This window comes from Bombyx mori, chromosome 6 (genome assembly GCF_030269925.1).
Source record: "Bombyx mori chromosome 6, ASM3026992v2".
In the NCBI taxonomy this organism is placed as follows: domain Eukaryota; kingdom Metazoa; phylum Arthropoda; class Insecta; order Lepidoptera; family Bombycidae; genus Bombyx; species Bombyx mori.
In genome coordinates this window covers 574,831-601,930 of record NC_085112.1, presented here as the reverse complement: position 1 = coordinate 601,930, position 27,100 = coordinate 574,831, and the positions used below count along the sequence as shown (strand labels likewise).

Genomic DNA, 27,100 nt, shown 5'->3' with positions numbered 1-27,100 from the left:
CTTGGAAAGCGAGTAGCAAGTTGTTGTTGAGTTTCGACAGCCAATGAATACCAAACAACTCTGCAGATCTTCTGCTTGTGACGTCTATAACCCAGGAATGACACTCACCGTATACAGACATGAATCCGGTAACGGAAAAGATCAGTGATATTAGGGCACTAATGAGCTTAGTTGAATGTGGTCTCTCTTTAGTTCGACTCAGAAATATCTTATTGAAGAAAATAAACTTTTCTTGAATCTGATCGTGGTATTACCATCTACCGAAATATATACTGTCACTTTTGTCTTGCTCTCAAAAACCTTTGTATACCAAATTGTTTCTGGACATAGTTCTGGTGGTAGGACTTCTTATGAGTACGCACGGGTAGGTACCACCACCCCGCCTATTTCCGCCGTGAAGCAGTAATGCGTTTCGGTTTGAAGGGTGGGGCAGCCGTTGTAACTATACTTGAGACCATAGGACTTATATCTCAAGGTGGGTGGCGCATATAAGTTGTAGATGTCTATGGGCTCCAATAACCACTTAACACCGGGTGGGCTGTGAGCTCGTCCAACCTATATCTATGTAATTTAAATAAAATAAAAACTGCTTACTATCAGCAGGTTATTTATTATATACGATTACAGTATTGCGTAAATATCCCAGTGCCCCATTTTCTCCGGCCTCCCCGTCTCAAGGGACGTCGGGATAATCCAGTTTGGCCCATTCTCAACCAAGATCTTTTCACGAATTCTGTTTTATTTTCTTACCAAGAATTTCGATTTCGTAAGCGCATAGCTTTTTTTGTGTTACTCCAAACAGTATATTTATGATCGTAGTACGTTTCCAAATGATTCTTGTCCACCTTGATGGTTGTCTGGAAGAGATCGCTCTTAGCGATAAGACCGCCAATTGTACTTTTTTGTGTTTAATGTATCGCACTGTTTATTTGTTTTTTGGTGTACAATAAAGAATACTCTCTCTCTCTCTCTCTCTCTCTCTCTCTCTCTCTCTGTATGATTACGATATAAATCGGTTGAACGAAAATTAGAAGAGAACAAATCGACAGTTCCGATCGCAACACGGTTGAGCCCGGACGCGTTTTCCCGAGAAATTGTCGCTGCTGTCGCGATCGTGTGTTTGGATTGCACGACATTGTCGTCGACGTTGTTTTGCATTCCGGACGCTCTGTCGCTGGCATCGCGACCTTGAATCGGTAAAGCGTATTTCGTGTTCGTAGTTTTGCACTCGAAACGACAACTCATTTATCATCCACTCATTTCATTATTAAATTTATTTATCTATTCGGCGTGCAAAACAGTCTTTTTAAAGACTGAACCCCCACTGCGATCACCGCTTGTTGTGGCACTCACAACCCAGTGGGCCCCCACCTTCCAAACTCCACCCCAATCCCCAGCCAACTGCCGTTTTCACGGCAGAGGCACTCCCCCCCCTGGTTGCTGGTAAAGCACAGGGGGTGAACTCCTACTCAGGGGACTCGCCTTTCGGCGAGTGTGCCTTAAGTCCCGGGGACGCCCCCCCCGGGCAAGAAAACCATCATGAACACGAACAGCGCGCTATTCGCGCAGTTCGTGCAATTAATATGCCCGGACATTATGTCCCGTTTTGAGGCCTACAAGGCCACGCTAGAGTCAAACCCCGATGGTTCATCCGCCGCCGCCGCGATTATCATCCGCGACTCGCCGTTATCGCCTCCCGCGCCGGCACTCCGCGACTCGCCGATGTCGCCCCCCACCCCCGCGCCCGCGTCGATCGCGTCCTCCGTAGCGGAGAGCTCCGGCTCCGACTCCGAGTCGGAAATGGAGTACGAGTCCGCCGCGAGTCCCCAACCGGGAACCTCGGAAGGGTTCACCACCGTCGCGCGCGGGAAAAAACGCGCCCGCGCCGTGGAACCGTCCGCGGCGCCGAAGCAGCCCAAGGCCGCGAACGCGTCGCGTCCCAAAGTCGTGGTCACACCCGACTCCCCTCGCCGCGCAACTCCGTCGCCGCGCCCCGGGCCCGCGCCCGTCCGAAAAGTTCCCGCGCCGCCGCCGGTCATCCTGCGGGAAAAATCTTCTTGGGATCGCGTGTCCCTGGCCCTTAAGGCCCAAAAGATCAATGTCGTCCATGCGAGGAATATCCCGCATGGAATTCAGATCAAGGTAGAGACATCCGACGACCATAGGTCGTTGACCGCGTACCTCCGCAAGGAACGCATAGGGTATCATACCTATGCGCTCCAGGAGGAGCGCGAACTCCGCGTCGTAGTACGCGGAGTCCCAAAAGAGCTCGACGTCGAGCAAATCAAAAATGACCTGGTAGGTCAGTCCTACCCCGTCATAAGCGTGCACCGGATGCACAGCGGTCGCGATAAATTCGCGTACGATATGGTGCTCGTAGCACTAGAAGCCACACCGGAGGGCAAGAAAATTGCCTCATGTCTCCGCACCGTGTGCGGCCTATCGGGGGTCACCGTAGAGGCCCCCTACAAACGCGGCACTCCCGGGCAGTGCCACCGTTGCCAATTATATGGCCACTCCGCGCGTAACTGCAACGCGCGACCGCGTTGCGTGAAATGTTTAGACGATCACGCGACCACCGATTGCTCGCGCGTGAAGGAGACAGCGACGGAGCCGCCGAGCTGTGTACTCTGCCGCAAGCAGGGACACACGGCCAACTACCGTGGATGCCCCAAGGCTCCACGGAAGCGCCCGGCAAACGCGCCCCCTAAAACCGCTGGCCCAAAGACTTCGGCGCCCCGCGCGCCGAAACCGGCTTTCGTACCGGCTCCGGTGCCCACCGTCTCCGCGTGGGCGAAACCGTTGCCGTTCACGAAGGCAGGAACGACACCGGCACCCCAACCGCGGTACGCGCCGCAACCTCTACTCGCGCCGCGCCCCGCCCCCGCGCCCGCGCCCGGTCCCGCGCCTCGCCCCGGCCCCGCGCACTCAAACGATTTTACAATTATTCGCGACTACATCGCCGCGATAAACATCGACCGCATGCGTGCGTTCGCCGACGCCATGCGCAGAGCGGTCACGGCCGAAGACCGCCTAAACGCGACGTTCGAGTACATCGACGTCATCGAGTCCGTCCAGCGCACGCTGGTTTGATTACCGGTAATCAATGGCGTGCAACGGTAGGGAAAAACCGCGTTCCATAAAGTTAGCATTTTATAATGCTAACGGACTCGCGCGTCAGCGCGATCAAGTATATGAGTTTCTCCGCGATAATCTCATCGACATCCTTCTGGTGCAGGAGACCTTCCTAAAGCCCTCGCGTCGCGACCCCAAAGTCGCGAATTACGTCATGGTTAGGAATGACAGACTCTCCGCCCGCAAGGGCGGGACTGTCATTTACTATAGGAGGGCCCTGCACTGCGTCCCCCTCGATACTCCCTCGCTCTTACATATCGAGGCGTCAGTGTGCCGCATCGCGCTGACGGGACACCAGCCGATCGTCATCGCATCCGTTTATCTCCCCCCTGACAAACCCCTCCTGAGCAGTGACCTCGAGACACTGTTCGGTATGGGGGACGCGGTCATCCTGGCAGGCGATTTAAATTGCCACCACACTAGGTGGAACTGCCATCGCACGAATGTGAACGGTAGGCGTCTCGACGCGTTCATAGACGACCTCACATTCGAAGTATTCAACCCCCCGACCCCCACGTGCTATCCGTACAACGCCGCGCGTCGTCCGAGCACAATAGATCTGGCACTGCTGAGGAACGTAACTCTGCGCTTACGCTCCATCGAGGCAATGTCAGAACTCGACTCAGACCACCGACCTGTCGTCATGCAGCTCGGTCGCCCACTCAACCGCGAACCAGATACGAGGACCATGGTGGATTGGAAGAAGCTGGGCACGTGCTTAGCTGACACCGCTCCACCAATCCTCCCTTGCGGCCCGGATTCAACTCCATCCCCCGAGGATACCGTCGAATCCATAAACATCTTCACTGATCACGTCTCGACGGCGATCATAAGATCCTCGAAACAAGTCGATGTCGAGGACTGCTTCCACCGCATCAGACTTTCCCCCGAACTTAGGGACCTCGTTAGAATTAGAAACGCGGCAATCCGAGCCTACGATCGATATCCCACGGATTCAAACCGGACTCGGATGCGTCGCTTACAGCGGGAGGTCAAATCCCGCTTAAGCGACGCCCGAAACGAAAACTGGGATAGTTATTTAGAAGAACTCGCGCCCACTCACCAAGCATACTGGCAACTAGCTAGGACCCTCAAGTCCGAAACTATAGCCACTATGCCGCCTCTCGTACGCCCCTCAGGCCAACCACCGGCTTACGATGACGATGACAAGGCAGAGTTGCTGGCCGATGCACTGCAAGAGCAGTGCACCACCAGCACTCAACACGCGGACCCCGAACACACCGAGTTCGTCGACAGGGAGGTCGAGCGCAGAGCTTCCCTGCCGCCCTCGGACGCGTTACCCCCCATTACCACTTCCGAGGTCAAGGAGGCGATCGATAGCCTACAACCACGGAAAGCTCCCGGCTCCGACGGCATCCGCAACCGCGCGCTTAAACTGTTACCAGCCCAACTGATAACGATGTTGGCCACCATATTAAATGCTGCTATGACGAACTGTATCTTTCCCGCGGCGTGGAAAGAAGCGGACGTTATCGGCATACACAAGCCGGGCAAACCGAAGAACGAAACCGCGAGTTACCGCCCCATCAGTCTCCTCCCGGCGATAGGCAAACTATACGAACGGCTCCTTCGTAAACGCCTCTGGGACTTCGTATCCGCGAATAAAATTCTTATAGACGAGCAGTTTGGATTCCGCGCCAGACACTCGTGCGTCCATCAAGTGCACCGCCTCACGGAGCACATCTTACTAGGGCTGAACAGGCGGAAACCCATTCCGACAGGAGCCCTCTTCTTCGATATAGCGAAGGCGTTCGACAAAGTCTGGCACAACGGTTTGATATACAAACTGTATAACATGGGAGTGCCAGACAGACTCGTGCTCATCATACGAGACTACTTGTCGAACCGTTCGTTCCGATATCGAGTCGAGGGAACGCGTTCCCGGCCCCGTCACGTCACAGCCGGAGTCCCGCAAGGCTCCGCCCTCTCCCCGTTACTATTCAGTTTGTATATCAACGATATACCCCGGTCTCCGGAGACCCATCTGGCGCTCTTCGCCGATGACACCGCCATCTACTACTCGTGTAGGAAGAAGGCGTTGCTTCATCGACGACTTCAGACCGCAGCTACCACCATGGGACAGTGGTTCCGGAAGTGGCGCATCGACATTAACCCCACGAAAAGCACAGCGGTGCTCTTCAAAAGGGGTCGCCCTCCGAACACCACGCTGAGCATCCCTCTCCCGACTAGGCGCGTCAACACCCCCGCCCCCGCCGTTCGCCCAATCACGATGTACGACCAGCCCATACCGTGGGCCCCGAAGGTCAAATATTTAGGCGTCACCCTCGACAGTAGGATGACATTCCGCCCCCACATCAAGACGGTACGCGATCGTGCCGCCTTCATCCTAGGACGTCTCTACCCGATGATATGTAGGCGAAGTAAAATGTCCCTTAGAAATAAGGTGACACTCTACAAAACTTGCATACGCCCCGTCATGACCTATGCAAGTGTAGTGTTCGCTCACGCGGCCCGCATACACTTAAAATCCTTTCAAATTATTCAATCCCGTTTTTGCAGGATAGCCGTCGGAGCCCCGTGGTTCGTCAGGAACGTCGACCTCCATGACGACCTGGACTTAGAGTCCATCAGTAAGTATCTGCAGTCGGCGTCCATGCGCCACTTCGATAAAGCGGCACGACACGAGAACCCTCTCATCGTGGCCGCCGGTAACTACATTCCCGATCCTGCGGACAGAATGGAAAGCAGTCGACGTCGCCCTAAACACGTCATCTCGGATCCTCCTGATCCACTAACGGTGCTTTTAGGTACTTCAAGCACCGGTCACCGTTCTCGTCGAACCCGTCGCTTGCGACGAAGGGCTCGACGAGTAAATTAACTCTCAGACACAGCCCACTGAGTTTCTCGCCGGATCTTCTCAGTGGGTCGCGTTTCCGATCCGGTGGTAGATTCTGCGAAGCACGGCTCTTGCTAGGGTTCGTGTTAGCAACATCGTCAGGTTTGAGCCCCGTGAGCTCACCTACTAAAGTTAGGGTTACGCTGACATAGCCGCTAGGGCTATCAGCTTAGGTAGGAAAAAAAAAAAAAAAAAAATAGAAGAGAACATTTTTAAATCCAACTCTTAGAACTGTCAATGATAACAACTAATGTTATTTAATTATCTCATTTATTTCGTAGATTCTTCAAGGTATTTGTTCGCTCTAACTTGCTCGAATAGGAGGATTAGTTTACCGAATTTTAGTGAAAAGATAATCATCATATGGAACTAATGTAGGAAATTATTTTAAAAGCTTTATCAAATAAATAATAGTTTAAAAAAAACGAACAAAATACGCTTTTATAGAAAATCCAACAAAAAAATAGAAAATATATTTTAATATTATAATTTAGAATTAAAAATAGTGTAATAAAAAATGATTTTATTGTAAAAAAAAAACGTGGGGTATCGTGCATGGTATCAGTAGTTATAAATATTTTATGAACAGATATGAGTAGAAGGGTTATTTTGATAATATCCTGAAAAGCACCCCACGCTTTTTTATAATAAAATAATTTTTTCTCACACTATTTTTAATTCTAAATTATTAAAATTTATTTTCTATTTTTTAGTTGGATTTTATATAAAAGCGTATTTTGTTAGTTTTTTTAAACTATTCATTATTTTTCATTTTTGAGTTGAATTTCAATTTTTTTCATTTATTTTTTAGTATTGAATTGTCATTGGTCTTTGATAAGTATACCAAATTTCGAGTTAATCCGACGTTTTGAAGGTGATCAAAATCATGTTCAAAGATTCCGTTACATACATACGTCTGAAGCTAATAAAAGCGTATTAAAAACAAAGGCCACGGAATACCTCTTTGTTAGGAGTCGGCTGAGCACTGTCAAAGGGTCGAAGCTGGCAGCGATAGGGCACGTAGAGAGCCCTTCAGCTGTTAACCTTTGTTCCTCTCGACTCTGTCATTGGGCTTCCCTTTAAAGCATTGATGGTTTGTAACATGGTAGCCAACTGTAAAAATATAGTATTATTTTATAACGTTCACATTTTGTCTGGAATTCGTTTTGGAAACAAAAGTCTGATCTAAATTTTAGCATGATATTTATAATATTGTACATTTAGACTTTAGCATGGTATTTATAATATTATATTTTTAAAAGAATTTTGTAAATGTTTTTTACTTCTATCGTAATTCTGTATAAAAAAGTTAAGTGCAGGTACGGCATGAGAGGAACATGAGGAGCTAAATGCTTACGTGTACATTGCGGGCTTCCAAAATACTAAACTAAGACTAAACGGGAGTGCTAGCTTAGCTAGTGCCTAGCTTCGTTAATGAATTTTTTTTTTGTTACATTAAGACATTAATGAATCAAACCCACTGCTGTTTCTGCTTCAAGTTCACGGACACCAGCTCGAGTATCAAATTTTTGCGAGATCTATTGAGGATGTATCTATACAAGCATCAACTATGATGACGACTTTCCTGCCGTGACGTACTCTTAATACACAATGAAAAAATCACGTTGATCAGTCTTTCCGGTCACCGTTCTGGTCGAACCCGCCACTTGCGACGAAGGGCTCAGCGAGTAAATTAACCCACACACGCAGTCCAATGAGTTTCTCGACGAATCTTCCCAGTGGATCGCGTTTTCAATCCTGTGGTAGATTTAGCGAAGCACTGCTCTTGCTAGGGACCAGTGTTCGCAAATTCACCAGGTTAAAGCTCCGTGAGCTCACCTACTCGTTCTGTGAATCTGTTATAACCCTTCGAAGTTACTAGAATAGGTAGAAGGAAAAAAGATTAGTCTTCATAATGTCACCGAGACAGAGACATTAAAATGTCTTAAATTATATACATTCTAACACATTCTAACTTCATCACTAAAGGCACTCCTAGCCAGTGCCATAACTGTCAATTGTACGGGCACTCTTCCCGTAACTGTCACGCGCGCCCCCGATGTGTTAAGTGTTTGGGCGATCACGCCACGGCCCTCTGCGCTCGCGACCAAAAAACCGCGACGGAACCGCCAAGCTGCGTCCTGTGTCGAACACAGGGTCACCCCGCGAATTACCGTGGTTGCCCCCGAGCCCCTAAAATAAATCGCCGCGTCGCCCGCCAAAACCGCCTCCGAGCTTCCGGCCCAGACATCAAAGCCTCGGCACCCTCTGCGTCGCAGGCTAAGCCAGCGTTCGTTCCGGCGGCGGTGCCCAGTGTCTCGGCCTGGGCAAAACCGCTGCCGTACACGAACACGGCTACAACTCCCTCCTCCGCGATTCGTCCCGCCCCCGCGACTCGTCCCTCTCCCGCGACTTGCCCTCCGACCGCGTCCGACAATCTCGCTTTAGCGATCGACTTCTTTCAGTCGATCAACTTTGAGCGCGTTAACGCTTTGGGCGACGCCATTCGCGCTGCCTCCACTGCACAACACTTTATCGCCGTTGTGCAGGAATACGCCGACGTATACGCGTCATTAAATACGTACGTCCTCCCCTCACTCCGCCGGTAATCAATGGCGTATATAAGTAGAATAAAGCCCCTATCCGTAACGATAGGATTTTTTAACGCTTACGGTCTCGCAAATCAACGTGATCAGGTTTCTGACTTTTTGCGTGACCACCAAATTGATATCTTTTTAGTGCAGGAGACCCTACTTAAGCCCGCGCGCCGTGACCCTAAAATCGCGAACTATAACATGGTCAGGAACGACAGGCTCTCTGCCCGTGGTGGTGGTACCGTCATTTACTATAGAAGAGCCCTGCATTGCGTCCCGCTCGATCCTCCCGCGCTCGCTAATATCGAAGCATCAGTGTGCCGAATCTCACTGACGGGACACGCGCCGATCGTTATCGCGTCCGTTTATCTTCCACCGGATAAGATCGTTCTAAGCAGTGATATCGAGGCGCTGCTCGGTATGGGGAGCTCTGTCATTCTGGCGGGCGACCTAAATTGTAAACACATCAGGTGGAACTCACACACCACAACCCCGAATGGCAGGCGGCTTGACGCGTTAGTCGATGATCTCGCCTTCGATATCGTCGCTCCGCTAACCCCGACTCACTACCCGCTAAATATCGCGCATCGCCCGGATATACTCGACATAGCGTTATTAAAAAACGTAACTCTGCGCTTACACTCGATCGAAGTAGTTTCAGAGTTAGATTCAGACCACCGTCCCGTCGTTATGAAGCTCGGTCGCGCTCCCGATTCCGTTCCCGTCACGAGGACTGTGGTGGATTGGCACACGCTGGGCATCAGCCTGGCTGAATCTGATCCACCATCGCTCCCGTTTAACCCGGACTCTATCCCGTCTCCTCAGGATACCGCTGAAGCCATAAACATCTTAACGTCACACATCACCTCGACATTAGATAGGTCATCGAAACAAGTTGTAGCGGAGGACTTCCTTCACCGCTTCAAATTGTCCGACGATATTAGGGAACTCCTTAGAGCTAAGAACGCCTCGATACGCGCCTACGACAGGTATCCTACCGCGGAAAATCGTATTCGAATGCGTGCCCTACAACGCGACGTAAAGTCTCGCATCGCCGAAGTCCGAGATGCCAGATGGTCTGATTTCTTAGAAGGACTCGCGCCCTCCCAAAGGTCTTACTACCGCTTAGCTCGTACTCTCAAATCGGATACGGTAGTAACTATGCCCCCCCTCGTAGGCCCCTCAGGCCGACTCGCGGCGTTCGATGATGACGAAAAAGCAGAGCTGCTGGCCGATACATTGCAAACCCAGTGCACGCCCAGCACTCAATCCGTGGACCCTGTTCATGTAGAATTAGTAGACAGTGAGGTAGAACGCAGAGCCTCCTTGCCACCCTCTGATGCGTTACCACCCGTCACCCCGATGGAAGTTAAAGACTTGATCAAAGACCTACGTCCTCGCAAGGCTCCCGGTTCCGACGGTATATCCAACCGCGTTATTAAACTTCTACCCGTCCAACTCATCGTGATGTTGGCATCTATTTTCAATGCCGCTATGGCGAACTGTATCTTTCCCGCGGTGTGGAAAGAAGCGGACGTTATCGGCATACATAAACCCGGTAAACCAAAAAATGATCCGACGAGCTACCGCCCGATTAGCCTCCTCATGTCTCTAGGCAAACTGTATGAGCGTCTGCTCTACAAACGCCTCAGAGACTTCGTCTCATCCAAGGGCATTCTTATCGATGAACAATTCGGATTCCGTACAAATCACTCATGCGTTCAACAGGTGCACCGCCTCACGGAGCACATTCTTGTGGGGCTTAATCGACCAAAACCGTTATACACGGGAGCTCTCTTCTTCGACGTCGCAAAAGCGTTCGACAAAGTCTGGCACAATGGTTTGATTTTCAAACTATTCAACATGGGCGTGCCGGATAGTCTCGTGCTCATCATACGGGACTTCTTGTCGAACCGCTCTTTTCGATATCGAGTCGAGGGAACCCGCTCCTCCCCACGACCTCTCACAGCTGGAGTCCCGCAAGGCTCTGTCCTCTCACCCCTCCTATTTAGCTTATTCGTCAACGATATTCCCCGGTCGCCGCCGACCCATTTAGCTTTATTCGCCGACGACACGACTGTTTACTATTCTAGTAGAAATAAGTCCCTAATCGCGAAGAAGCTTCAGAGCGCAGCCCTAGCCCTAGGACAGTGGTTCCGAAAATGGCGCATAGACATCAACCCAGCGAAAAGTACTGCGGTGCTATTTCAGAGGGGAAGCTCCACACGGATTTCCTCCCGGATTAGGAGGAGGAATCTCACACCCCCGATTACTCTCTTTAGACAACCCATACCCTGGGCCAGGAAGGTCAAGTACCTGGGCGTTACCCTGGATGCATCGATGACATTCCGCCCGCATATAAAATCAGTCCGTGACCGTGCCGCGTTTATTCTCGGTAGACTCTACCCCATGATCTGTAAGCGGAGTAAAATGTCCCTTCGGAACAAGGTGACACTTTACAAAACTTGCATAAGGCCCGTCATGACTTACGCGAGTGTGGTGTTCGCTCACGCGGCCCGCACACACATAGACACCCTCCAATCCCTACAATCCCGCTTTTGCAGGTTAGCTGTCGGGGCTCCGTGGTTCGTGAGGAACGTTGACCTACACGACGACCTGGGCCTCGAATCAATTCGGAAATACATGAAGTCAGCGTCGGAACGATACTTCGATAAGGCTATGCGTCATGATAATCGCCTTATCGTTGCCGCCGCTGACTACTCCCCGAATCCTGATCATGCAGGAGCCAGTCACCGTCGACGCCCTAGACACGTCCTTACGGATCCATCAGATCCAATAACCTTTGCATTAGATGCCTTCAGCTCTAATACTAGGGGCAGGCTTAGGGACCCCGGTAACCGTACTCGTCGAACTCGACAAAGAGGTCGACGTGCAACCTAACCCATGCATCAGCCCGCTGAGTTTCTCGCCGGATCTTCTCAGCGGGTCGCGATTCCGATCCGGTAGTAGATTCATTCGCGAAACAATTGCTCTTGAGTTGTTAGGTCTCCTTCGGAGGCGCTCGGGCAGTTGTTAGCAAATCCCACCCCTCTTGGCTGAGCCTTTGCTCGCCCACCTGTCCTGGTGAAACTGGAAAGGCCTTCGGGCCACCACAATCATAAAAAAAAAAAAAAAACTTCATCACTGAGAATGGCCCTAAGCACGTCTTTACGGATCCTCCTGATCCATTAACGGTGCTTTTAGGTACCACAGGCACCGGTCACCGTCCTCGTCAAACCAGTTGCTTGCGACGAAGGGCTCGAGGACTAAATTAACCCATAGACACACCCCACTGAGTTTCTCGGCGGGTCTTCTCAGTGGGTCATGTTTCCGATCCGGTGGTAGATTCTGCGAAGCACTGCTCTTGTTAGGGCCGGTGTTAGCAACACTCCCGGTTTGAGCCCCATGAGCTCACCTACACGTCAAGGAGAAGCTGAAATAGCCTCTCAAGGCAAAGGTAGGGGAAAAAAAACTAAGGACGCTGTTTTATTTTCTTTCTGAATGAAGATGTAAGTGATGAAGTAAATGAGATATCGTGACGTGTTTGAACCCCTCACACACAGTCACTGAACAAAGGCGGACCCCGCCGAGAAAATAGTACAAAACGATTATATGTTTCCTTTATTTTTTAAATGAGTATTCGATCTATTAATTATGAATGAATCACAGGCTACACTTCACTATAATGATTCTAAAACCATATTTTATTCGTGATTCTAAAGTTCATAAAAGCAACTATTGTTACAATCTATCTAATATGCATTTAAAATTTATATTGTCTGATCAATTTTACTGAATCAATTTTATTCAAAGTGTTGAAAGAATCAAAGCATTTCCAGAGACAAGCCGTACTATCGTTAGATACCGTAATTGTTCTGTAATAGAAAGATTCTAATTAGAAGATCACAAATTAGCGTGAACTCACAACAACCCTGAACTCCAATATTATCTAGCTTCATCATTTACAAATGTCATTACGTGATCGTGTTCCTTCGTAGTGATAGACGTTCTTGTTATACTGGTTAATACGCTCAATGCGGTGTGGAGTCATATTGATCCATGTATGCAAACAACACAAGCAGTGAAATAATGTCCCGTTCTTTAGACTGGAGTGACTGCTAACTGTTAAAATAATCATGATAAGACTCAATTTATATTGCCTCACGAAAATTAGCCAAACTTACTAGAAGCTGCATGTTTTCTAAAAAAGAAATATACTCAAAAAGCAACAATACAAATTCCCCATCGCATATTCAATTCATGACAGAAGATATTTTTAAAACGAATAGAACAAACAAAACATTGAGAGCTTTCAGCGAAAAAACGCTATAAAAAATTCAAAGCTCAACGTCGGAGCTTTTCACCCCTCGAAAGCTCTACGGGACAGGTCACTCCCTGCTTTGCCCTGTCTGCACCCCTCCCCCGGGACACGTTGCAACCCCCGCTGAAATTAACTCACCCTACCTCACCTGCCCTTTGAAGATGCCGCCTGTACGGTCGAAGGTAGTTTTGGATCATGATAAAAAATTATTAAATTTTAGCCCACACAAATGTCATAAATTTTTAAAGTAATAACTTGAAGTGTTTAGTGTTTGTAAACATACGTTGTGTGTTTTAGATCTCTACGTTTCCAAAATAGACAAAATTTCCATAAAAAAATATTGACTTGGCGGGATGATAGTACGTATCCGAGCCGGTCCTGAATAAGCTACCAACAAACTTCCTGAAAGCTTAAAGTAACTAAAAAACAAAACGAATAAGTTAAGTAGGAGTGGGTAATATCGGTTTTGCCGCGTATCGAATCGTATCTATATATCGAGGATCAATATCGGATATTGAATCTATATATGTTCTGAATCTATATATTGATGGATGCTAGTAGATTTTCTCGATTCATGATATTTGAGATTTGAAACGATACGCTGATATAATATCGTAGTAGATATAGATTTAAGTCAACGTTATACGGTTGGTTTTCTGATATCAATTTATAATATGATCATAAAGTAATAAAAAGAACATGAAAATAAAAATATCAAAAAAACTTTCCTTCATGCTTTTACCAGGCTTAGGACTGGCTACATTATTTTCAGTTTTTAGTATTTTGTGTCTTAATTTAAAATTACAAAATATACCAAAAGAGTGTAGATTTCAAAAGTTTAATACAAACACAAGAAATAAACTCAATTATTTGGATTCAACTAAAAATAGAAAAATGTGTACTTTAAAATTCAAACACAAAAAACTTTTAAATATTTATAAACACTTGTCCAAAAATTCTAGTTCAAGGTCAAAGCGCGTGAAATTAAATTCAACGATGCAAATAGGCTATACTGCATTAAAGTTAGGGTCGAAAGTTGAAACTTCTTTCCTTAATTGTATCCTGCTGATACGCTAAGTATAATCTACAGACATATGGACTTAAATATAAGGTTTACAATTGTATGGATAATGCCTGTTTCTGTTTCATTCATCACATGATATCCCTATCGTGCGCTCACTCACTCTGGCCGATTCGATACGAACCAAACGAATATTGCTGATATTAACGAATCGGTACGATATGCCGATGCGCATCACATCGAGCAATATCGTGTATCGGCTGATATCGAAATATAGATTTCGATTCACGAATCGGTACGATATGGCGATGCGCATCACATCGAGCAATATCGTGTATCGGCTGATATCGATATATAGATTTCGTGCGGGGCGATATCGGATTCAACGATATTGCTGCGATATATAGATATAGAATCTATATACGATTTATATCACCCACTCCTAAAGTTAAGTATTCTAATAAAATTATTTACTTAACCGTCTACTATACACAAATAATTGATCGTTCACTTGCGTTTCAAGTTGCTGAAGCATTCGCGAGGTCAAATGTTATAGAAATAAACCAACAAAAAGTCTCTTGTAACAAAATATCGAAGAAGATAATAAATTTGAACCGCTTTTGTTTCTGAAACTATGGCATAACTCTCTTCTTCAACTCGTATCCACCCAATGCTGAGTGTAGCTTCTTCGAATGCACCCAATTCTCTTCGTGGCATAACAGTAATATAAAAATTTTTATTGTGATTTTTTGTAGTTGCACACCTGCGCAAAAATATGAATATAAAGTTTTTTTTAGGTCTTATGCTATAACATGCACTGACGCAATCCGCTAAATCCGCAGAAATTATCTATTCCATTATCTTTCTGAGATTGAATTTATATTTTTCTCATACTTTAAACCAGGATGCGTGACTGCTTCGCGGTAGCTCAGTCATAGCTGATAGTCAGGTCAGGGACACCTACCCGTATGTATAGTTAGCCTAACCACTAGTTATTACGGAAATTTATACATATTGCTGGTTTTATTCATATTACCTCTTATATTATTGCATGATCTTGGATGTCGTTGGTAAGAAAGCTTAAAAGTGGTATGCCTGCGGGATTTAAGCACTGGTCTTATCTTTTAGACCATCACGATTCTAGTAAGCGACTTTTTTTTAATTGCTTAGATGGGTGGACGAACTCACAACCCACTTGGTGTGAAGTGGTTACTAGAGCCCATAGACATTTATGACGTAAATGCGCCACCTACCTTGAGATAAAAGTTCTATTACGCAAATTAGAATTTTGCGGATTTGATTTTTATTTCACGATGTTATTCCTTCACCCTGGAAGTCAATCGTGCACCGGACGTGTTAGGTGTGTTATCCTTTAGGCCACGACGACTTCAATAAAATGACGTTCTGTTGTTCGAATGCCATTGAATCTGCCTTTGGTATCAGGTTGAGTGACTTTAGAGATGGGTGAGTTCCTTCAACTTAGTTGAAAAACTCATGATGTTAATAAAAAATAAGTAAATGGTACAATATCGCGTCAGTTTCGCCTGCAGCCGTACCGTCCCCGGGGGCCCCGGCTCCCATAGAAATAGCAATTTCATTCTATTTTAATACAACTGTTTACTTTCCATATAATTCGGTTAGGGACTCCTTCGTCACTCTACGTCAGTTATTGTACCACGACCCCCTACACTTTCAAAGGCTCAACTATATTTTTCTTTATAGAAAAAATACAATTTCAAATACTATTAGCTAACGCCAAATTTCCAATGCTATTGAGGCCTAAGAGAATGCCGTGGTCAGGAATTTATCACAATTTAAGAACTGTGGAAGTTAACTACAGGAAAGATACGGTTGAACTAATTAAAACAATTGTAATTGTTTTTATTTTTTGTCATTGCAATTGTAACTAGCATAGCCACGTCGCTGCCTACCGAATCTTTGGAGACGGCACAATATAAACAAGCGAGAGCTATTCGTTTTTCACAAAAATGTGAATAGAGAGACCAGGATAATGAAACACGAAATTTCCAAAGAAAACTCAACTCAACTCAAGAGCACGCTATATTTTCGTTAGATTAATACTTTCGTGACCAATTCGCCAGTTACGTATGGTGTTTTATACAAGCTTTAGCGGTTTCTAATCAATAAAAGCAATCTTAAGTATTTTGTATTTGATCACATTGAAATTAATATCGAAATTTTGTATTGGATTTTTACACTGAATGTATGTATTGAGCAATTAAAATTAACCTCATGTGAAATAATACTGTTTCATGAGCAGACCTCCAAGTCTCGGTTGTATAGCGACTGTTCTACCCTTTCACTGGAATACCAGGCTCTTGTGTAGTGAGATATTAGGCGTAAACTTTGTTCTAACAATAGTAGATTAATATACATACATTTTATTTTCGTCATTTAGTCATAGTGGTCAAATTGATAAAAGAGCGAAAATGAATTGCAAAATACATTGTGATTACGTAGCCATTTGCTTAATTTTAAGTGTTGGCCTGAAGTTTTTTGCAAAATGTACTTTTTTCAGTCGATTTATGATTTATTATTAAGAAAATAATGGCTTTCTACAAAATTAATAACATCTTATCAAACACGCGATCACTATATAAATTATACCAAACTTGTTTCGATTTTCCTTAACGCCACCACGTACGACACAGCCTTGGCCCGAACTTGCAAAGCTACCTAAGCTTTCCTTCAGAAATTACGACTCGAGAAAGTTCGAGATATTACTTTTTCTATTCAATTATCAAAAATATTATTTTGTGTTGCTATATTTTGTTTCGTCTTAGAAATGCTGTTTATGATGATAGTTTTTAAGTTGCGGGAGCTGGGACATTACTTAAAACAACCACTGGCAAAGATTTTAAGTCTAAATATATATAAAAATAAATTGCTGTTCGTCAGTCTCGCTAAAACTCGAAAGCGGTTGGACCGATTTGGCTAATTTTGGTCTTGAATTATTTGTAGAAGTCCAGAGAAGGTTTAAAAGGTAGATAAATATGAGAATGCTCGGAATTTAATAAAAATAACAAATTTCCGGACGGATTCCTTTTGTTTATTTTATACAAAAGCTTAGGTATTTTGTTTATTGATTGAGGCACTACGAAGTCTGCCGGGTCAGCTAGTATGTGTAATATTTATTTAGGCTGACAGCTTTATCAATTAATAGCACTTTCTAAGATACTAAGTATCGTTACCTTCAATATTTCTACGGCTAAACAATTTCGAATTGTGGTACATTTTAAGGTACTATTTTAATACAACTGGCACTTCAGCTTGATTTCTCTCGTTGAGGAGTGTCGTTTACGTTATGACATTAATGTAGACCTGAAAGTTATTTACGTCCAGGTAGGGCGTGAGGTAGACTGCCCATGTATAGCAATATGAAACCTAACATCGAGAAAGGCATGAAAACTTCTGTTAACATTGTATCTTTTACACATTAGAAAACTCAAAATTAATAAGACAATGTGACCCTAATTCACAAATCACGAAGCGCTTCTATGGTTTAGTAATACTAAATTAAATCAATAAACAGATTTCTTGCAGCGCCGTCATCAATGACCGTCAATTAAATGTCTTTGAAGTGTCTGAAATGAACTAAATCAGTAATCGCTGGATAGCTGTAAAAGTACTTTTGATTATGCTTACGTCATCCGCCTATCTTATAGTATCATCGAAGTATTAGTAAGTGGCATATTGCTTATAGTCTTAACCATTTTGGTTTTCAAAGTGCTGCCCAGAACGTTTTATCGAAGAAAAGGGTTGCTTACCCTAATCATTTGCCTCGTTAGTCACTGGATCGCAACCCTCATTAGTATTCGGTGGGCAGGAACGCCTAAAAAGTTCTACTCTGTGATGAGACTGTCGTTGAGTTTTAAATGGCTTGGTGGGGTCGGTTTAGTGCAGCGTGACGGATGGTAGGTATGCCTAGTGGCAGGTGTCATTATAATCGGGTAAACATTCGTTTAAACACAAGGTTTGTTTCTTATGTGATTGCGTGTCTATACCTATTTATGTAAATAATTATACGTATGTAAATACATAGATCAGTCTCCGGTATAGTCAGAGTACTGGGAATCGTAGTTTGGACCCAGATTATAATAAATGTAATTGTAAAACATTAATCTTTCAGATAATAATCCTATAATGGTTTTACTCCAATTTGAGTCTAATGTTCTGTTAACACAATACAGAATAAAAAATAATGATTTTCAATTATATTTTGTCGAAAAAAGCGTGTAAAAATGAGCGAAATACCCCTCCCATTTTGTCGAAGCTTGGATAATGAGGTCTTTAGACGGGCCGGTCGCTGCGACAAATTGGATTCCGGCTAAACAAGTCGTCCGGATTACTGACTAGAAACGTCTCTTTGAGGTATTCTAGAGATTTTCGGTGATATAATTACTTACCTGAGTGATGGAAAGCTAAATGAGGATATTCCGAGAAAATATTTTAAGGTTTCTAAATTATTTCTCGCGTAGTTGGATGAACGGGCTAATGGTTCACGTGAAGTGGTTACCGAAGCTGAAAGAAACACACTGGGGCTCATCACAATGGGGATGCCGAAATCCAATTTGACATTAGAAGTAGGCGTCTTAGGTAATATCCCATTCTTCATATATCCGTATCTTCTACGGCTGTTTCATGCTAGAAATAAGCAGAATGGGATATCTACTGATGCGGACGTAAAATATATAGGATAGACCACCGGTGTCTAGTAACGCATGGCTAGGCTAGTTAGGCGCAGTACTTTCGTATAAATACTCAGAGCAAGCTGCTGACCATCTCCAGTGAACCCTTTAGTCGCCTTTTACAACAACCAAAGAAAGAAATGCGGTAGTCCCATTTCAGGCCGATATGATTGATGATGATAGTCAAATAAACGTGGGTATTTTCATCCCTTTCTGAGATTTCAAACGTCAATTTTGCCAGCCACCTTGAGATTTTGGGCTTTACCATCTTTCAAATAAGACCCCAATGTGAATTTGTTTTTACCAAAGGGCTTGCCGATTTCCATGGGTAGTGGTAGTCATTCACAACCGGTGCGCTGTCTATGTTTAGCAACTCGAATACTACAGGTTGAAGAAGTAATTGCATTAATAAAGGATCCCTAAACTTCAAAACGAAATGATTGCATTAGGGTGCGCTGCATGCCCTCTACAAACGGTTACTAGTTAATTGCGATGTTGGAACGTTATTCTGTTAAATATTAAACTCTGTTAAATTTAATTCGACATTCATAAGCGTGCACGTTTGAAATTAACAAAGAAAACCTAGTTATATTGACAGTTTAAAAGTATTTTTAAAATGGAATGGTTGGCCGGACTAAATGATTGATTGATTGGTTTGAAATTTTGTAATTTCTATCCCAAAGGGCTTCTAAAGATGAGGTACATGAGGTAGCTTCGCAGTAGGAACTGGTAGGGTGGCATTATCAACATGTTTGGGCTCATACTACTTTTATCCGTCCAACAGACAATACATTTATATTTATTAAATCCAAACGTATTTCCAAGACTCTTTTAAATCATTGTAAATTATAATTAGATAATTGAAAAAAAATTAATAATTTAAAATTTTAACAAATTTTTAAATTAATTTTAAATACGTAATTTTAAGTACTAGTATAATCCTGATAAACATTATAGTGGCAGTTGCTGAGGTTGCTGAATTCGCGATTCTTAGACATGATTAAAAAACCCTTTTAAATTTTAATCTCATGTTTATTTGGTGAATTTTCTTTGCTTCGTATACTTAAATGCTTTCGTGGCAAATATCTCTGGTGCTTTAAGTCATTCAAAAATGTGCTTTGTTCAAAAGGACTCTGAATCGTCTTTGGGTTGAAGATGTTGTGTAACATGACCGCTCCGGACAGAGGAACCATGCCAACTGACAGAAACAAAGATCGAATCGAAATCCTTTTGAATCAAGTCACCCCATCCCACAACAGGGAGTTCCTTAACTTTCTTTAAACGAAATGATAATAAATGATCATTTCTGTTTGTTGTCAGGTTCCGAAGTCCATTGAGGGTTGTGGAGGACGACCGGTAGATGTATGAGAGTCCACAGTGGATTAGAAGATGATCAGAAGCTGCGATAAGAAGTAATATCTTACTGGTAAACAGATATAAAAGAAGTGAACATGGCGGAGGGACCACAGACGATATGGCAGAGGATCGACAATTCCATGATTCCAATCGTCAACTTGGAAGTGAGGGAAGTAAGGGAGATATTATGGGAGAAAATCAAAGAGCCGACCTCCCAGAGAAAAATCATCCTCGTTATAGTATCTATAGCCTTGTTGCTAGACAACATGTTGTATATGGTCATAGTGCCAATAATCCCAGACTATCTGAGATACATTGGCGCATGGGGTGAGGCAGCTTACGACCACGTGGTTACTTTGCCGCCAATCAAAGAAGGGAACAGAACAGTGATACCGACGAAGATCATTCCTGGTTCTCATGAGGGGCAAGATTCGGCTACTGGAGTTCTGTTTGCATCAAAAGCTATAGTTCAGCTGATGATTAATCCCTTTTCCGGTGCTTTAATCGATCGTATCGGCTACGATATTCCCATGATGATAGGACTGATCATTATGTTCCTGTCGACATCGATCTTCGCTTGCGGTAGAAGTTATAGCATGTTGTTCTTTGCTAGGAGTCTCCAAGGGGTCGGATCGGCGTTTGCTGATACATCAGGCTTGGCTATGATCGCTGACAGATTTACCGAAGAATCCGAGCGCTCTAAAGCACTAGGCATAGCACTGGCATTTATTAGTTTTGGAAGCCTGGTCGCTCCACCATTTGGCGGTGCTTTATATCAATTTGCGGGCAAGGAAGTGCCATTTCTTATTTTGGCATTGATATCCTTAATGGATGGATTCATGTTATTACTCGTCATGAAGCCAATAAAGACTCAGATCAAAGAGGCGAATGAACCAAAACCAGCTGGAACTCCAATTTGGAAGCTCTTGATTGATCCTTACATCGCAGTTTGCGCTGGAGCTTTAATGATGTCGAATGTAGCGCTTGCATTCCTAGAGCCCACGATTTCATCTTGGATGGAAGACAATTTGACTAAAGATAATTGGAAAATAGGCATGATATGGCTACCGGCTTTCTTTCCTCATGTTCTGGGTGTGATCATAACCGTCAAGATGGCAAAGAAGTACCCTCAACACCAATGGTTGATGGCTGCTGGTGGGTTGGCTCTGGAAGGTTTATGTTGTTTCATCATACCTTTCGCGAGTTCGTATAAGATGTTGATGATTCCTATTTGCGGTATATGCTTCGGGATTGCCTTGATCGACACAGCTTTGCTGCCAACTCTTGGATACTTGGTTGATGTTCGTTATGTATCTGTCTACGGAAGTATTTATGCCATTGCTGACATATCATACTCCTTCGCTTATGCTGTAGGACCCATCATCGCTGGAGAAGTCGTCGAGGCTATTGGATTCACTGCTTTGAACCTGCTAATTGCGTTCAGTAATCTTCTTTATGCACCAGTGCTGATGTACCTTCGGCATATTTATGACTTCAAGCCATTTGAGAACGAAGCCAATATTTTGATGGCTGATCCACCAGATAAAGAATACCAGACTTACACCATGCAAGACCAGAAGCCGATTAATGGAGACTATAAAAATCACTTGGAGTACAATAGTAGTGCCGGTCAAGCTACTCAGGAATCAAATGTGGATGCTGGGAATTATTCTTACGACCAGACGTATCAAGGAGGAAGTTATAGCCAAGGCTATGAACAGCAAGGATACCATCAAGAATATCAGCAGGCGGAGTACAACCAACCGAGGCAGTTACCGGCTCAGCCACAGACGGTCAGTAACCCTTTCAGGGCAGGGGCGTCTACTGCACCCGTCGCAGCCCCCGCCCCCACCCCGCCGGGACCCACCATCAAAAATCCTTTCCGCCAAGGATTTTAATCTCCTAATTCAGTGTTGTTGCAGATATTTTTGAAATTTAATTGTTGTGTAATTGTAACTAATCTATATTTGAGTATATGTATCTATAGTCTTATCTTCGATCACTGAGTCGCAATACGACCGCGGCGTTTGGTGTCTCCATAGCTGTGCTTGTAATTACTATGTAGGGTACATGTTGCATTCACAATGACATTTCAAATAAAGTGGAACCTCATTCACTTTGAAAGATTGATGAGGCTCTATTGGACTCTTGGTCCAGCGGTATCGTATCTACCTCATATTCATGGGGTCTCTGAGCCCTACAAATCAGCATTATGCTAACATTCTTTGTCAGGATTATGAATACGAAGCATAGCTTGTGTTAACAAGTGCCCACGGTTTGGACAGGTTGCTGCAAATATATGGCACTGCTAATATCATGGGTGACGGTTTCCACATACAAAGCGTTGGCTCTACCGCCTGCGTAGTGTCAACGGAATGATCAGCAACTAAGATGTCATTTTGAATGTGACCGAAATTTTACTGTTGATATTTTATATTGTTCTACTATATATGTATATGTTATGCCTTCTAGATATAAGACATATATTCGTGTAAATTTTAAGTGCATTTTTAGACCTGAATATAAGCTAAGTGCACTGAAATTTTAGGTAAGGACCTAAAGACCTTATGTAAATGACAATTGGTAAAGAATGGGTCATGCAGTCAGCGATATTTCATAATTCGTTCGATCGAAACCATCTCTTGAGCTTCAAAGGAATGTCGTGGCATAACACAGTTTGAAAGAAGCTAATACTTTGTAAATATTGTGTAATTTGTGATCAATTATATTCACTATCAATATATTTTTAGATGTTGTATCGTGATGGGATATGGTTTTGTTGCAAGAGTGTATAAGTTGCGAATTTTATTAAATGATATTGCAGTTACGACGTTTACACATGAACTAAGGTTCACGTATGAGTATTGGAAATGAAGGAACTAATCTATTATCATGGTATTTACTATAGTTGTATGGTGGTTTCTCTATAAATATGAAGCGCAAATATGAGGAGCCAGTCAAACAAGGCCTTGACGTTTCTAGTTACATTAAAAATATTACAGTTTCCTTAAGTGTACCTATGTCGAGTATATTTAAAAAAATATCTTATCCGTTGCATGTAATTTGCATCATCTGCGCGCTTGCTTCAAAACTGTATCCTTAAAATCAGCAATACTAGATTAATAACGCTAATATCAATTTAAAATATCAATTAATTGTTTTAAATTAGTTTTTAATCAACTTGTGATAAGTTGCAACCGAGGTAACGATACATATCAGAATCTTTTGATTCAACTTAATTATAGGAATATACATATTACTTTGTTAGATATTATGATTAAGTGTAGTATGTAGTTGTGAATAAAATAAGTACATAATATCGGGATGGTGAAAGCATTGCGGGACAAATACGGATAAACATCATTTGAGAATAGTCATTTCAGAGAAGCATCATCTAAAATACTAAATCGTCTTTTTCGAGTATCAAAGTACTTAAAGATTAACATTAGATATATCGTGACGTCATATTACGTTTTGATAGGGCACGTGCTAAGACGCATTGAGCGATACTTTATTTGCCAAGATACGAATAGTAGACGCTATAGACAGTAACTCAAATTTGTATGGAGTTGGAATAGTTTCCCTTCGTTTGCCGCTAGAGGCGCTGTTCCAACTCCATCCGAATTTGAGTTAACTTTTACGCGATCGAGAAGTTAAAAAACTCGCAATAAGTATACTAGTGCATATTTACAGTTTCAAATCGAACAACTAGTTAATTGTGTTTGAAAAGGTAATGGGAATGTACAATTAGGGTGCAGCTGTCATTGACTCGAGAATTATTCGATAAATATCACAAACAAATGCATTGGCCTTGTATTGCAATGTTCGCATGGCTGGCTGGACAAAATCAATGCGAGTTAGTTTAAAACTGATGAAAGAAAGAAGGTAGCTGATCCATTGTAAATACACCCTAAGGTATTGGTGTGATTGTGATACAAATACTTCATTAAACTGTTTGGTCGATGTGAGAAATGCAAATATGCCAGTTGCGTCTTAAGAGCTATAAACATAATGTGATAACTATATAAAAAAGTATGTGGGCTTAAAATAAAGTTCAAACGCGAAGAATCACCATCCCAGGGTTGTAATCATAGGAATATTAATGAGTGTGGTAATTAGCTGTTGTGTGTTTAGATGTTTGGTCGTTTTAATGGGTCGTACCTCTTGAAAGCTAATTTCATTATTAACTCTACTAAATGTAGAGTTTGCAGTAGAGTATGCTGTGTTATTTTTATGAATTGATGCCGTCATCTCGTTCTTACCATCGCACCACCCGCCACCGGAGTAGAGTCCATCCGTGCTACCTGGAACCACTGCGATCATTGACAGTGCGTTTCCAGAGATCTTTTTTGCCATGTACCATGTGGCTTTGGAAGGAGCTTCCCTCCACGGTGTTTCAAACGAGGCTTGTGGAGATTATATAACGGCAGTCAGCAGCATGGTTCTGTCCCTAGCATTGCTAATGTCCATGAGCGACGGCAACCACTCACCATCAGGTGGGCCGTTTGCCTGTCTGTGGCAATAAAAAAAATAGTAGTTTTAACCACAAAATACCATCACATCTTAATACTCTCAAAATTTATTTAAGAAAGTAATGTAGCCAAAGCTACCTCAATATTTATATTTGTTTTCAAAATATACTCATAGATAAAAGCGGACATTCCTAGAAGCGACCAAACACATTTATTTTGCATATATCAGAATAGCAGTTAATGAAATATTCTTATAAAACTATATAATTATTATTGTACAAGACGAACCCAACATGTCAATTGAGAGTGTATAGTAAAAAAAAAAGCATTAATTGTGTAAATATATTAAAATTATTGTACTTTTAAGACTATATTTAATTTTGAGATGCGTAATATTTCTTGCATTTATAAACTTTCAAAGCGAATTCTGGGATATTTTTCAAGCGAAAATGTTCAAAGTTTGCTGGAGAACCGATGCCTGTGCAGACAGAGGAATTAATTAAAGTTTTATTAAAATAATTTGTGTATTGCAAATAAAAGCAGTGATGTACACTTATCGAAGAAAACAATAGTATATTTAATATTATTAAAAAAGAAAATTGAATTTCCTCTCGATTGCACCTACCTTTCATTAAAAAAGGCACTGGAAAAGACTAAAATTGAGCGTGAACTCATTCTAAATCAGAGTCTTGAATTCCAATATACTCTTGAGTTATGTTACTCAAATATTCCCCAATACTTGGAGCTGAGAGACCGATTGAGATCTCACTTGATACTCGAAATATATTCGCTTTGAAAATATCACTGATTTAAAATTAATGGTCTCAACATTAAATAATACATGCATGTAATGGAATGTTAAAATTATGTAATTTGATATTATTGTAAAAGTTATTCGCCGTTTGGCGTGTGACTAGCAGATAGCCTGCGGAGTACAATAGATCAATAGATACTGTAGGATGAAAAGCACAAATGTTTATAATTTCGCACAAATCGTCTAATGTTAATGTCGGTAGAGGTTCTTTATTTACTCATATCGCTAGCCTGAAGTGTAGTCCGGTCGTAATATGAATTTTATTATAAGATAAAAAACCTCTTTGCTTCGGCCGTTATGTTCTAAAATAGTACCGAAAACTATTTCTCACAATCTACAAGGATGTCTAATCCATTATTTCCATTATTAAGCATAGAAGCATATATTTGCCGCGACCTTTACATTCGTCAGTCCGAAGGGTGGAATAATCGTATTATTGTTGAAGCTTCGATCTTACGCCTCAAGGAAGGCTTTACTGATGGTACCACCGCCCTGGTTGTTTCTGCCGCGAAGCAGTAATGCGTTTCGGTTTGATGGGTACGGCAGCCGTTGTAACTATACTGAGATCTTAGAACTTATATCTCAAGGTGGGTGGCGCATTTACATTGTAGATATCTATGGGCTCCAGTAACCACTTAACACCGGGTGGGCTGTGAGCTCGTCCACCCATCTAAGCAATAAAAAAGAAGGCGACAGCGGCGGCGTTCGTTAAATTATTAATCGTGAGTTTGATCTAATTCAATACAAACATTCTTGAAGGTATCAATGCTCTAGAATGACCTGATATTTTCCGTTTTATTTGTTTAATTTCTAAGGATTTCTCTCACTATAACAGCATCGAATCCAAAGTGCATTTCCACATATAATTTCGGCCGTATACCGCTAGACTCATGAGCGAACTTCACTTCTCCGCTTCGAGAGCACAAATTAATTCTTTAAGCATTATCTGATTTTTTGTCATGATCAGTCCTCCTCCTTGCGTCGATAATCCTCAGTGCTGAGGGTCGTGGCCTCCTCTAATAACTTTCTCCTACATTATCTTGCGCCATTCCTGCCTATCCTTGTCTGTGTGGATAGCAACGTGGACTGAAGTATTGAGAATGGAGCGTATCTGGTCCGACCACCGCATTGGACTTCTGCCTCTGTGCCTTCTCCCGCATACCTTGCCTGTTACCAGCAGCTTTTCCAGATTGTCACCTCTCTTTCTGGCGAAATGTCCAAAGAACTCGAAACTCCTCCGCGCGCATGTAGTGTGTTACAATAAAAAGTTTGAACAAGTAACAATCAAATAACAGCGAAATGCCTTTTAAATTTGCTATCGTGTGTAATCAAAAACATTATTTTTTATTAATTACTGAAACAAATTTACTGAAAACTTATATTCAAAATTTATTTTTCTAATAAGGAGCCTCACCCACAATTATATTCGTAAGTAATATTTAAATGTCAATTCATTCAAATTGGACTCTCCCGAAATTCAATTAATTAGTAGTACATAATTTTGTGTAATGATTCTAATCGAATATGTGCTTAGTCATACACGTATTTTGATGGTTTAATTAAATAAATTATTTATTTTAATGATTGAAATTTTGAAGTGATCACGGAGCTAGTGTAGATAAATGCAAATTTACTTAATGCCGTGTGTTATGTTAACTACATGTAATGTTTTTGTGGAATTTATTAAAGTTGCTTTTATTCATTTTTTTGCGAATTAATTTAAAAAACTCTTGAATGGAAATTTACTTTTTTAAAGAGTTCCCAGTCCCTAGACTATGCCTCAGGCATTTTTGATGTCAT

General features: G+C 43.0%; 1 protein-coding gene and 1 non-coding gene across 2 annotated transcripts in view; both read left to right on the top strand.

Annotated features, from left to right (window-relative positions):
* Positions 1-22,031, top strand: part of LOC101742935 (vesicular acetylcholine transporter-like) — a 36,711-nt gene extending 14,680 nt beyond the window's left edge. The window contains exon 3 of the mRNA NM_001288670.1: positions 19,979-22,031. Coding sequence (NP_001275599.1) covers positions 20,110-21,912 — 1,803 coding nt within the window. The 5' untranslated portion in view covers positions 19,979-20,109 and the 3' untranslated portion in view covers positions 21,913-22,031. The remainder of the gene's footprint in view (positions 1-19,978) is intronic.
* On the top strand, positions 19,895-20,010 carry Mir3283 (microRNA mir-3283). Its single transcript, NR_107568.1, has one exon. It is a non-coding gene; the product is annotated as a microRNA mir-3283 (primary transcript).
* Positions 22,032-27,100: the final 5,069 nt, after the last annotated feature.